Here is a 14,006-nt window from a genome sequence, read left to right on the forward strand (position 1 = left end):
AGGTTCAGGAGTATCTATAGTTTATAGTGCAAAATAGGATGCAGTTAGTATCATCAACTAAATTATTTAATGAAAAGTAATTGGACAGGCTGAACTTGTTGACTGAAACTGTAAATTAGAGACATCTTTACATTTTGAAACTCTTTTTGTTAAGTTTATTTTTATTAAAAATATTTCTGTTTTCTTATTATAGAATACTCTAAAGCTTTTCAGACCAATTATAAGATCATTCTAAAATATAGCAAGATGATGATTATGAATAGTTTTAATTGATTGTCTATTGAAACTGTTTCAATCAGAGTCACTGTAGGAATAAGTAAAGTACTTGATAATTAATAACAATTTTTAAAAATGAAACTTTTAAAAAAGGTACAAGTTACAGGCTAAAAAAAGGCTAAAATGTAGAATTGATTTTTTTTAATGATACCCAAAGATATTCCTCCACATACTTCTATTGATACTAAGACATATGTACTGTGACTCATTATTGAGTTGCTTAAATTAAACTTAAATTTTAGATTTACATGTACATTTACAAACTAAAATGTTAATATCGAACTTCGTTACTTGATTCCCTCTGACTTTGTTCATGAGATTTATTTAGATTATATCTGGTTTACTTCAATAAACACTAGGTGACTTTTAATAAAATTAAATATTTTAAAACCTTATCAACGAACAGCTATAATTAAAAATTTGAAAGTGACTCTGCAATGCACATAGCTCAAACCCCAAATCCTCACCAGAAAAATGACGTTTTCACAACTTTCCAGAATGCTTTGGAGAGATGGGGAGCCACCACCACAAAGCCTGATTCCAGACTCCCATTCTAATCTCAGAGAAAAAGGACTACATCACCCCTTGCTAGCTAATTAACAGGAAGAGCAGATTCTATTTTTAGGTCCCATAAATAGGTTGGACACAAACTATATAGTACAGTGGTGGTGAACCTATGGTACACGTGCCAGAGGCGGCACTTGGAGTCCTCTCTGTGGGCACGCGTGCTATCGCCCCAGCCCCGCCTCTCCCCGCGGCCCCCTCCTCACCAGCAGCCCCTCTGGAGGAGAGTCACTCCCGGGCGCGGCCTGCATGGAGCAGTGCAGCCAAGGACAAAGCCAGGCAGCAGGGACAAGACTCTGCCCTCGCGCCCATACCGTGCAGATGATGCTGCGGAGGTGTGGGCAGAGGGCGTGGCTGCCATGACGCTGCAGGGCTGCCTGGGTTATCTGCTGCGGCAGGCCATGGAGATGGTGCATGGCCCTGCAAGCGGGCAGGACAGGGGGCAGGCAGGGGCAGAGCAGATAGGACGGGAGGCAGAGCAGGGGCAGGGGGTGGGTTTTGGGCACTCGGTCTCTAAAAGGTTCGCCATCACTGATATAGTAGAAATAGAACAATAACAGTATCTTGAATTTATTAAAAACATATTGGTGATAAATATAGCCGCCCCACATTCTATACTAGTGAAGTGGTTCTCGCCCAGCGGCATGCAGTTTCCAGGTAGTCTTCACGGATAGGCTAAGTAGAATGCATTGCAGTATTGCAATCTCCAAGTAATAAGATCATGAATCATTGGTGATGAGGCCTGCCAAAAAGAGCCACAGACTAGCAGAAGTTGGGCAAAGATTTCCTTAGGGACAGATGTTGTCTGCTGCCCCAGTGCAACCCCCAAGTTGTAGACCTGCTCCTTTAAGGGAAGTGTAACTCTATCCAGAGTGAGAATAGGATCAACAGCAAATCCAGTGGTCTCTAAATGAATAGTTCCATCTGGCTAAAGTATGGTCTCTGCTTATTTAATTACATTCAAAGTCTTATTGTTGGCAGTCATTGGATAAGGATACACACTGCATCTCCTACCTGGCTATAATTGTCAGCATATTGATAATACCTGATGATGACTAAACAGACTTCTCTCAGTTTCATATATATATTAAATAACATGGGTGAAAGAGCAGAGCCTATGTATGAACAGCCAAGAGTTTGATTGCTCCTCTCTATACTACTGACTGAAAATGCTCATAGTAAAATAAAACACCCAGCTCCCAATTCTCATGGGGAATTGGGATCCAAAATATTAAATACCACTGACAGGTCTAACAGGACCAGGTCTTCCATATTCTCCCCATCCATATCCCAAAGGAGCATAATGCAATAATCCCACATCCAGGTCTGAACTGTGACCCAAAGGACTGAGATAATCTTTACAGGGACCTTTAAAATCATAATTCCACTACCTTCTTCAGAACCTTCAAAACAAAAGGGTTGGGTCCAATAGAAGTTGTGTATCTTTGAGATCAAGAAATGAGCATTTGAAACAGAATGTACTTATCACCACCATCCCTCAAAGTCCTTAAGTACCTCCTGAGGCCAGCTATTGATTCCCAGAACTGCCTGAAGGAAACAGATGGCAGATCTTATGCCTTCTAGCATGCTGCCCATACGGTGAGAATTCACAAGATCAAAAGAATCACAAGATAACTTGCAAGACAGTGCCCAAATTATCTAATTGGATTCTGCTGATGGGGAGTCAAGATCTGAGTAAATGGAAGCAATTGTATCTGCACAGGGGTTTGCTGTCATGACAATCTAGCAGAAGATTGTCAAGCCTGTCCTTCTCCAGTAGAGATTAAATTACGTTGGAGAGTGGTATTAGGAGATCTTCTGCCAACACAGTGTAAGCAGACATACTGATGCTTTCCTGTCCTTGTTGTCCCCATGCTGGCCCAAACATGGACTTCTACCAACTGGTTTGTAATGTCCTCAGAATTATGTGCCTTGATTGCTCAATTAAAACTGCATTTTAACATAGCTTTTCCATTGGAAATGTCTTAAAATCTAGTCCTGATAGAACTGCATCTGGCTGCATAGTACAGATGCTTGTGAGTCTCTGTTTTTAATATGTTAAGTCCCTGTTAACCTTTTTGCGATTATCTGTTCTCAGTGTTCCCCTATGGCAAACAGAGATGCATTTTTTACTAATTCATCATATAAAATGTGTTTTTCTGTTCTTCTCTCCCCCATCCTCTTCTAGGAGGCATGTGAGCGCAGTTTTGCAGAGATGGAAAATTCCCATCAACAGGTCATGACAGAACTACAGCGGCATCACCAGTGGGAGATGGAGCGGTTGCGGCAGGAAAAAGAGCGTCTTTTGTCTGAGGAGGCAGCTGCAACAGCTGCAGGTAACACAATGCACACACAAAACTAAGCTGTAACTCTTTTCTTCCTGTATAAAACATGAAAAATAAGCAATTACAGATGCATATTCTAGCCATCTATTTGCCCAATCATGTTGATAAAAGATTTCCATTTTGACAATAGCAAGCCAGTTCAAATGCAGAGGCTACTTATATCATCAACCCAAGAAAGTAGATTCAGAGTATAGTCTTTTCACTATAACAGTAATTTTTTAATGACCCATGCCTAGTATTTGGTACGTATTTCTTTTGTTAGCGAATTCCATTTTTTCCTAAATAGTTAAAATCATGTAGTGCTGCCCTCTCTCGATGAGGAGAGGCAAAGCATGTACTTTGATAGATAACAAACAAGCATCAAAAATAATTGTAGTCTACAGGCTGTAGTTATCCCTTTAAATGCCAAGGACCAACCATGTAAAATGTTGGGAAGGTATGGTTGTTAACCACAGCAATGTTTTGGAAACAAGCAAAAGATAAGTCTTCACAACAGGAAGGGGAACAAAAGAGAAGAAAAGGAGAAATCAAAAGATGGGAAATTTTTAAGGGAATTTACATTAGATGTCTTGTAATCAGCAACAAAGAGACCTCACTAGAGATTTGGGGGAGCTGCTACTTCATTTTTCATTAGCCCTTGTTAAGGAACTTCAAACAGTATGGATTCTTGCTTTGGCCTCTTCTTTCCCTACTGCCCTGACTCCTGGAAATAGCAGGACTGGATTCATTGAACTGGATTCCCCCCTTTCTGCTAGGTCATGCTTTTAAATAGCTTGAACTTGCAACTGTTGATTTGTTAGCATTGGACATTCCAATGTCGATCTTAAAAATATTATTTGTAATCTAAAATGCATTTCAGTATTGATAGTCTTTAGGAGCTATAGATGTTAATGCATCCAAATCAAAGTGTAAAATCAGCAGATGTTTTAATTAGATATATACTGGCATCCTGCATTTTTAGACAATTCAAAATTCTTTTGTAATAAATCATTCTTTTTAAATACATTTGATCAAAGATAAGATAAAAATACAAAAAGAAACAAAAGTTAGAAAACTGACAGAAAGAGAAGTGCAAAGAAAAAAGTAGTGACTCCCGACTTAATGCAGTAAGATACAATAAAAAAAATTATAACCTCAACTTTTTGCTTTACATTTCAAAACATTCAAGGCTATTCCTATAATAAGAAAATTATTCTAATCATCAAAATCTAAGATTAAAGTATCATTTTTTTTCAGTTTCAAGTAAAGAGACTAGAAGCAGTTCCAAGTGGAAATAAACAAGATAAATTCTTCTCTTTAATTAAAACAGTTTTGCCATCTCCCCTAACTTCATCACCTTTATTATCTGTTCTTCCAGTCTGGAAATTAGTGTGTCTTTCCATCTTGGTGCACATAAGACTTTCGCCACTGTAAACATAATTACAAAGTTCCAAATTTTCTTTAAAGTTCTTTGTCCATCAAACCTAAAAGGAAACTTCTGGTTTCAGTTTTATATTTATTTTAAGAATCTTCTGAATCATGATAAGCTCACCTAATGAAGACTTTATATTTGTGGTTTCAAAAATCTTGCATAGCTTTAAGATGGACAATAGGCAATTTGTTAAAATGATTAGAAACTGATGTTTACAAACTTAGCTTCCTTTAAAAGTCTCCAGCATGGTTGCAGGCAAGATGGCTGATCCTGTCATCTCCTGGAGCTCGCACCTACGGGAAAACCTGCTGTCCTGCAATCTCCTCATGAGGCGCAGCTGTCTGGAGCAGATGTGGCCACTCTCCCATCTTTTTTTTGTCCAGAGAGGTTCCAAGGAACTGGTCTATTCACTGGGTTCCTTGCTCTTGGCTGTGATTGTCAGTATCACTTTTGTGGAGTTGTCTTTAATTTGCCATTCCCAGTAGTCCAGTAGGCAAGTGAATTTCTCTTCAAGTAATTGCTTTGAGAAACTTAAGTAAAACTTCAAAGTAAAAACCTCATATGTTAGCAATTATAATTGGGAATATATATTTCTCCGTTTAATTGAATAACCTGATAATTCAAATCCTTTTAATACTATGGCAATACATTTTGGGAAAGAATATTCACAATGATCAATCAAATAAAATGTGTCATTTTCCATTATTTAAAGTAAACCTTGGTAAGCAAATGTTGTTTGTCACCCGATACAATGTATGAGTGTAAAACTTAAGTTCTTCCACTGGATATTTCTCCTCCCCAAGACAATTTAGTTTGGAATACAGGTAGTCCTTGACTTACAACAGTTTGTTTAGTGACCGTTCAAAGTTACAACTTCACTGAAAACAGTGACTTATGACCATTTTTCGCACTTACGACCATTGTGGCATCTCCATGGTCAGATGCTTGGCAACTGGTTCATATTTATGACGGTTGCAGCATCCCGCAGTCATGTGATCCCTTTTTGCAACCTTCTGACAAAGTCAATGAGGCCAGATTCATTTAACAACCGTGTTACTAACTTAACAAGTGGAGCGATTCACTTAACTGTGGCAAGAAACGTCATAAAATGGGGCAAAATGTATTTAACAAATGTTTCATAGCAACAGAAAATTTGGATTCAATTGTTGTTGTAGGTCAAGGACTATCTGAATATTACAAGTTTAGCAGGCTTTACTGATCCTTTCTGTGTCCTGCCCCTCTGCTCCTACCCTTCCCTTTGCTCTAGCAATTGAAGCTCTGAAGAAGGCACACAGGGAAGAAATGAACAAGGAGTTGGGCAGAACACGCAACTTTCAGAAAGGGTTTTCAGATCCAAATGCTCTCCAGCAACAGCATCGGTAAGAGACAATTGAAAAATGATTATTGGAATTTTGACTCATGAATTGAGGTAGGTAGGAGATATAATTATATCTATCAAAATGTTGATTGGTATAGCATTTGGTGAAAATCTTTGGGTGCGTTTTGGGAGCAAATTGACTTTGCCATCAATTTTAAATGCAATATAGAAAAAAATATAACTGACAGTAGTCCTATTAATTTATGTGTTTATTTAAATTCAACTTTTGCCTACCTCTACGGTATGTCATTCTTTAACACAGCCCCCATGTGCTTTTGGGATGCATCCCCCCCACCCCCCAGCTCATTTAGCTAAGTGCAACCCTTTTATAGGAAAAGCTAATGACCTTTCAGTTTCCACTTGTTTTCTTTCAACAGACGGGGCCAGATAGGTCTGTAATTAAGTGGGACCAGTAAGGCTCTTTTGCACCAGAGATAGCCTAAAGAAAGAACTCTGACTACTCAAAAATATGCCTAGGCACATCAAACCTGGAAATGGGGTTGATAGTAATAGGCTGTATTTGTATAGATTAGCCTCTGTCTCATGACGGCTATGTTTTGTTCAGGAGTTGCAAAATAAGATTCTTATTTTGGAAGAGACTGGATTGTGAGAAGACTAGCACAAAAAACGTACTGATGGCAAAATTATGGTATCTGCTGCAGGTCTGATGTGGAGTCTCTGAAGCGGGAGTTGCAAGTGCTTTCAGAACAGTATTCCCAGAAGTGCCTGGAGATTGAGGGCCTTATGGACAAGGCAGAAGAACAGGAACAAATGTTGCAGCGTTGTCAACAGGAGGGGAAAGAGCTGCTTCGGCAAAACCAGGCAAGGATGGTGCTGCCAATAGCAGAAATTCTGAGGGAAGAACAATGACAGAACAAAGTAGCATTCATGAAAGGAGGACAGTTGCAATCTCCTTAATTTAAAATTCAAATTAAATTTAAATGCCAGTGAGCTTTCCATTCGTCTTACCTGGTGGTCCTTGTCTTAGCAGCTAATTCTGGGAGATTTGGCAACAGTTTTTGTGATGTCAGCCATGGATCTGTATGGAATCCCTAGGATGCTGAGTCAGATTGAGCAATAGAATAGTAAACACTATTGAGCTCTGGAAAGACAAGCTTTGTAGAGAGCCCTGGCAACATTCAGCCTAAGATGTTTCTTCTCAAGACTGCACAATTGAAGATTGGTAGCAGGCCATTGTGCAAAAATGGTGCAATTATCCAGAGCCTTTTGTCAATATAAGAAGTTAGACAGCCATGGCTTGGCTATATGTAACTCATCTTTTAATAACTTAAAAAGTTAAAAAATCAAAGGAGCAAAGCCAGAAACAATCTGTCTCCCTTGAGGACATTATCAGATGTATTCCCTCCATGGCCCCCAACTATTGAAAAAAAAGGTTTAAAAGACTACAGGCTGCAAAAAGGCTTCCTTACCTGTTTGATGAATATGTTAGACTATTTCATCCTCATTCTTCCAGGAGTTGCAGAGGCGTCTTTCAGAAGAGATTGGCCAGTTACGAGACTTTATTGCTGCTCGGGGCTCTCGTGATGGTGCTTCACACAATGATAAGAGTTCTTGTGAGCTAGAGGTAAGGAGGAGGGTTGCTTGTTCCTGATACTTTTTGCCTGTCAAAATTTTCCATTTTCTTTGTTTCAGGCATAAACTGGCTATGTAATATTGTGAGTAAAACGAATCTCTGCTGAATCCAGAAGCAGATGCACACAGCTTTTGCGGCAACAAATAGCTAAGGTGGAATCGGTTTTTAAAAGGGAGATCTGGGAAATTATAGGTTAGCCAACTTAATGTATCTTCAAGACAATTGATAGAAATGGTAATCAAGGACATAAAGAAAATCAAGAGGAAAATCAATCTAGATTTTATCAAACTTCTAAAGTGTTGTTGTTGTTGTTGTTTGTTTCTTGAAAAAGCCAGCAGGCAGTAAGGAATGGTTGAACAATCATGGTTGAGCAGGTTGCAAGAACCAAGCCATAGAAAATGAGTTTGTTCATGAACACTATCAATTTCCTTCTTTGTATCAGACATCATTTTAGTCTAAAGGGGAATATTTGGGCAACCTAATTTGTGCTGTCTTCTGAGGACAGTATCTCACCCATCTTATCACATTGAAGGTGTTTCTATTGTAGACAATTGTGTCCTGAACATTTCCGTTTCCATCTTTCTTCTGAAGGTGCTTCTTCGAGTGAAGGAGAATGAACTGCAGTATCAGAAACAAGAAGTCCAATGTCTGAGGGATGAACTCCAAATGATGCAGAAGGTAGATCAGAGCTGCTGGTTTGCAAGGAGAAGTACATACACACATAGGCACAAACCGATCACTCCATTCCCTCTAACAGCATGCAGTGTTATCCAAAGAACTGAAAAGTAGCAAGCTAAAGAAATTAAGGGCATCAGGTAGAAAAGGAAACCCAGCTAAAGCCATTTTACACCAAATCATTCTGTGTATTGCTGGCAGATCACTTTTGCTTCCAATATATTCATACTCATTTTATACTCTGTCTTTTATTCTTTAAATTGTTTGGCTCTCTTTTTTGAGGATCTTGTCAAATCTCTAAATTCTCAGTCATTCTTTTCATCTCAACTTACTTCATTTTTTTTGCAATTTGATTCTCATTGTTTATGATTGACTAATACATTTCTTTCATACTAATCACTTAATATTCAGTACACATTCATTCTTAACTCTCCTCGATCTCATTTTATCATATTACATTGCATTCAACTTTGTTTCTTTCCTGATGTGCCTAACATAAAACAAAGTGAGCAAAAGCAAACTCTTATATGCAGTTATTGTCTTTTGATGAACATTCACTTCTTGCAATAGACCTATCTACTATTTCTCTAGAAGCATTTGCATATCTTAACATTTCTATATCCAGGTTCCCATCTCTAGCTAATGTTCTATAGCATTGATGTACAGATCATCTATTTGCTTTTTGCCATTTATGTACTACTTGCAGACATTTAGCCAATTTTCCCTGTTATCCACAGCTATCTTTGTGTTTGATGAATTAATTTTCATATCCATACTCCCTGTTGCATCACACAATCTAATATTCAAATCATTCGACTTCTCAGCCAACACAATATCATCTGCCTATTCTAGCATGTTTATATTCTACTTAACATCTCTGCAAGTCGATAAATACTTTAAAAACCAGAAGAACATCCAGCATCCCTGTCTTATGCTCCATCCAGTATTGAGCTATGTGCTAAGCATTTATTCTTACATATGCTTTGTTGCAATCATATACCACTGTTATTCCATTCAGCAGCAAACCTCCAGCACAAAAGATTCCATAATTCAAGCCTGTTGTATAATTAATAACATGTACTTCCCCTCAGAAGATGCATGTGTCTCTCATTTGTATCCTTGCTTTCTAATCTTTCTGGACAATGGTACTTCCTTCCCCATGCAGGACAAGAAGTTTGCCTCAGGAAAGTACCATGATATCTACCTGGAGCTGAATCACATCAAGCAACGATCAGAACGAGAGATTGAACATTTGAAAGAGCATCTGCGCCTGGCCATGGCAGCCCTAGAAGAGAAAGAGATGCTGCACAACAATATTGGTATAAAAGATATGTTTGCATTAAAGACACATGTTGTGTAAAGTGGAGCTAGTCAAGCTGCAAAGGCAGAAGGCGTTGGTGCCCCTTTTATCTCCAGCAGCAGAGATGCACCTTGCATTGGATATCTTGCTGATTGCTTCACAGTGTCAAAAACTTTCTCTTTGCCTCCTCTTCTCTCCCCTCCCTTATTTTGTATGCCAGAGGACAAATGTATAAACAAGTTGCTTGTAGAATTCTCCATGAAATCAGGTTGAAAGCCACAGGTCGGTCACTGCTACTGTATTAGTCTAGTCAAGCTCAGTTTCATTTTGCATCTAAAATAAGGATATTACAGCTACAATATATAAATTGTCATCACCAAGACACTCCAAAGGTTTTAGACTTCCATCTCCCATTATTCTTGGCATGGCCACAATTCCTGCTATGTAGCAAAGATACACTTTTTGAGCATTATTCAATGTTCTTAATTCTACTTCTTTCTTTGTTCCATAGGTTAGTTACTTTTCTGTGCACCACTTTGGAGAAGAAAGCAGCGTTCCTCTCCAGGAGCACTGGGCGAGACTTTACCAAATAACCATCACATGCATCTGCATCACTTGGGCATGTTTTGAGCTGGATCCTATTACTAGCACCTTTTGGGGACTTTACAAATGAAAATAATTTTTATATTTTGGGGGGTGGGGATATGTTTTAAAATCTTATATTTACGTTTCCCAGCAGTTAACCACAAAGGTGGACCAGATATTTCTCCCTAAAGTTCCTTTAAACCTAATTGTTCCTTCTCCTAAATATTTAGCTGTATTTACATTAAAAGTGTTTATCTGCTTCCAGTTTTCTTCCAAATGGAGAAACAAAATCACACAACCCTCAACTTCAGGTTGTACAGTGTTGCTTCACAGCAGTCCATGTTGGAGATGCACTGTGCTGTAAGAATGTTCTGTTGATTACATTGTCAGTGGAACTGGTTTGTCCAAAGACCATGCAGAGTTTAGGATCCATAAGTAGCAATTGTTTTCAGAACAATGGAAGATATTTTTTTAATGTTAATTAAATGTCTGTGCATCCCATTGTAAACGTAGTCTTCATCCCCGAAAGTTGGGTTCAACTAATGCGTTCTCATGGGGAGGAATTTCACTGCTGATGTTGCCAGAGCCAAACAATGAAGGCGGCTGATTTTCTTTTATTTCTGCAGAATTAACTTAATAAAATCATTGACTATAGAAATGTGTGGTTTTTGCTTGGCAGCAAAAGGTATAAATGTTGAACCATTTTGCATTCTCAAAAGGTTGGTGCTGCTTCTTCTGTCTTATCATTCTTGGCACTTAATGCTCTTTGGAGGTTCAAAGCATTTTCCCTTTTTTCTCTCTAATGTTAGAAATATTTAAGACAGAAATGGAGGGGGAAAGCTTTATTTACATTTTGGATGACTTGCAATAGATCAAATACTTGACTCCAAATTGTTTGGCAATAGCAGCAGGAAAAAATTTCCACTCCTAAATTCATCTTTTATAATCTGTTCTGCAAATGTAGTTTTTCATTAGTTAATTTGGCTCTATTTAATAGACTCCGCAGTCCTAAAAAAAGAAAAAGTAACTATAAAATCTGTCCATACTTGCTGCACGATAGATAAACCACTAATGTTCCTGTTACTTAGGACTATTTCAGTAAGTGGCAACACCAGGTTGAGCTTGGCTGGTTCAGAAGGCCTTGGCCTATTTAATAATTGAGTGGGATATTATCAGGAAATCCCAGAATGGCAGGTTCAAATGACAGGTCAAAAAAACATCCCAGAAGAAAACAACCCACTTCTCTATTGTTGCCAAGAAAACATGTCATAAAATCACCAGATACTCAATGTGGAGACTCTAAATATCCCTTAAGTAGAAATGCAACTACATATTTGCAGCAGTTACAATGTGCTCCCCAAATATTTTCCTTCATTATCCAAAACTGCTTATCAGAAAGTCCTTTTTACCAATATAGATAAAACATTTTTAAGTCAATTTAATTACAGTATGTCCCACTTGTGATTGGGTAATAGATTTATGAGTTGTCACCTAAAGAAAAACCACTTTTACCCAATTTGGGGTAATTTACTAAGGTTTGGGAAGCATAGTTAAAATTTCCAAACCTTATCTTGAACTTGACCCCAAATCATCCAGTTTTTGTATATTAATGGGAACTTAGGAACTTGAGTTTCTCTATTCCTATCGTATGCTGAGCACTCTACATCAGTGAAATACCACATCTGAATGCAAAGGTTATGTGCAAACTGTTTAAAGTATGCAGATAAAGATTCTATTATTGCACATCTTGTTATAAAAATATATATGTTTTGAATTTTGTTAAAATGCTGTTATCAGTAGTGAATATTCCAAAAATTATGAAAGACATTCTTACTCTCTTACAGATATTCTCCCACCCACAATTTGCCTTTTTTAAAAAAACAAACATGCTCTGCATTTAGTACAGTCTTTGTATTAATTATATTACACAAGATCAAATTTCAGAATTAAAAAAATCAAGACTATACTAGCATTCTATCATGCAATTAGATTAGATAGCCCACAATTGGTCTCATTTTCCCATATAAAACAAGCACAAGTGCGTGTTTTTTAACATGCATGGCTTTATCCAAGTTTTTTTTCATGAGATACAATTCCAGTAAGTTCATAACATTTCTTGTATTCCCCCCTCCCCTCTCTTTCTCTCTCTCTCTCTCTCACACACACACACACACACAAAAATGCAGCCCTATAATAACTGGCATGTCAGGCTTCTCATTTGAGATATGGCAAAATGGTAAGTTCAGTTTAAAACTAATTAGCAATTTCATGTATGTTGTAATTTCATATGTTTAAAAAAAACAGGTATTTCACAGCTACTTAAATCCTCTCCCTCTAAAAACGACCTTGACTGAACCAAGAGAATATAGTTTACATAAATACTGGAGTCCAGCTAAAGAAAACTTTGTTTCTCCAACCTCACAGTGATTAATCATGGCTTACTCTATCCAAATCAACCATAGTTAATAGCATGACTGAAAGGTGACTGAAAGCATGACTCAATTTGTCGCACTAACACAGCCATGAAAAACTACGTAAGGGAAAATGTAGCTCTTGCGAATTATATTTATTAGATACGGTTGGGTTTTAAATAGCTAAAAGTCGTCTTGAGGAAAGCCTACAAAAAATCGTCACCTGTTATCTGAAAAACCCTCATTTTCATTGCAAAGAGAGCCGCGTATGTATCCCCCAATCCAGCCATTCCTTTATTCTTTCATTGATTTCGTAAGTCGTCCTTCGCATTGCCTTTCTAAAGCAGCGGATGGGGATGACGCCGAAAGTAAACTCAAATTTTGTCGTGAAGCAACTGAGGAAGCGAACGGCACGTGTGTCCAATACCCATCTCTGGCTTCGCTGTGGGAAACAAAGGAAAGAGGGGGGTAGCCTCTTTTGGGCGATGCGTGTAGTCTATGCCGGGGAGGAAGCGTGTGTGATCATCCAGAAGCATTTGATTGTCGCCGTAAAAGACGAATTGTAGGGAGGACTAATATTCCTGTTTCTTCGATTCTTCCAATGTTGGCGCTGTCAAGTAAGGTAGAAGCCTTCCTTCTCCGACTACATTTCCCATAAAACATTGCTCGCACGTTGTACGGTGGCTCTTTAGCCATACAAACCACTTTGACTGATTCCTCTCCCTGGGTAAGAATTAATCAGCTGATTGCTGAGAGCTCTTCAAAGAAACTATTGCTATTGTCAACAGAGAACTGTCAACGCGCTTACATCCCATAGGGCTTTTTTTTATCGCTGGCTCTTATCGAAATCCTTTTAAATTCTTTAGTACATACTTACACGGCTCATACAAAACTACTTTCCTGAGATCTTGGCTCGTAATAAACACCAAGGAAGCAAAACCCCACTTTATAATTTCAATAAATTAAACATTATTTCTTAACTTTCGGGAAACATATTTTAAAATTTTGTGTAACATTTTTATACCTTTTATACCTTATGTGAATCCTGTAAGCAACCCTCGATCTTACCGATTGATTTTGTACATTCCTTTGCCGTTTACAATTCTGGAATATGGGGAAATTTGAAATTTAATGTAGTGGCGTAATCTTTTCCCCCATTATGTTCTTCGCAATTTTTCGGTATAATGAGTCAAGGGAAAAGGCAACGTTAAAAGAAAAGTTTTACATGAGTGCGTATTTCCCCCCCCCCCGTTTTTTTTTTTTTTTTTTTTGGTCAACTGTCCTAATTAAAAGCAGACTGGATTAAAAATATTTTTAAATAATGTGCAAGCTACTGAGATAATGATAAAAGGTAGAAATTAATGAGCCTAGAGCCTAATCATTTGACAAAACAATAAGATTAGCAATCCCAATCTTGTTCCACAATGTTGAAGTCAATGAAATTAAATCGAGATAGACGGGCCGGGG

The 14,006-nt window shown here is 38.0% G+C and overlaps 1 protein-coding gene and 1 long non-coding RNA gene across 5 annotated transcripts in view; one reads left to right on the forward strand and one right to left on the reverse strand.

Annotated features, from left to right (window-relative positions):
• Nucleotides 1-10,782, forward strand: part of LOC120303866 (TRIO and F-actin binding protein) — a 67,595-nt gene extending 56,813 nt beyond the window's left edge. For all 4 annotated transcript variants that reach the window (XM_039333748.1, XM_039333751.1, XM_039333749.1 and 1 more), the window contains 7 exons: nt 3,029-3,176; nt 5,864-5,975; nt 6,637-6,796; nt 7,449-7,559; nt 8,160-8,246; nt 9,409-9,562; nt 10,055-10,782. In XM_039333748.1, coding sequence (XP_039189682.1) covers nt 3,029-3,176; nt 5,864-5,975; nt 6,637-6,796; nt 7,449-7,559; nt 8,160-8,246; nt 9,409-9,562; nt 10,055-10,059 — 777 coding nt within the window. In that variant the 3' untranslated portion in view covers nt 10,060-10,782. The remainder of the gene's footprint in view (nt 1-3,028; nt 3,177-5,863; nt 5,976-6,636; nt 6,797-7,448; nt 7,560-8,159; nt 8,247-9,408; nt 9,563-10,054) is intronic.
• Nucleotides 10,595-13,601, reverse strand: LOC120303868. Its single transcript, XR_005555550.1, has 2 exons — nt 12,763-13,601; nt 10,595-11,136 (listed from the first exon to the last, which is right to left on the reverse strand). It is a non-coding gene; the product is annotated as an uncharacterized LOC120303868 (long non-coding RNA).
• Between the last annotated feature and the right edge of the window lie 405 nt (nt 13,602-14,006).

This window comes from Crotalus tigris, unplaced genomic scaffold, assembly GCF_016545835.1.
Source record: "Crotalus tigris isolate CLP2741 ecotype Arizona unplaced genomic scaffold, ASM1654583v1 scf7180000024506.7606697, whole genome shotgun sequence".
Classification (NCBI taxonomy): domain Eukaryota; kingdom Metazoa; phylum Chordata; class Lepidosauria; order Squamata; family Viperidae; genus Crotalus; species Crotalus tigris.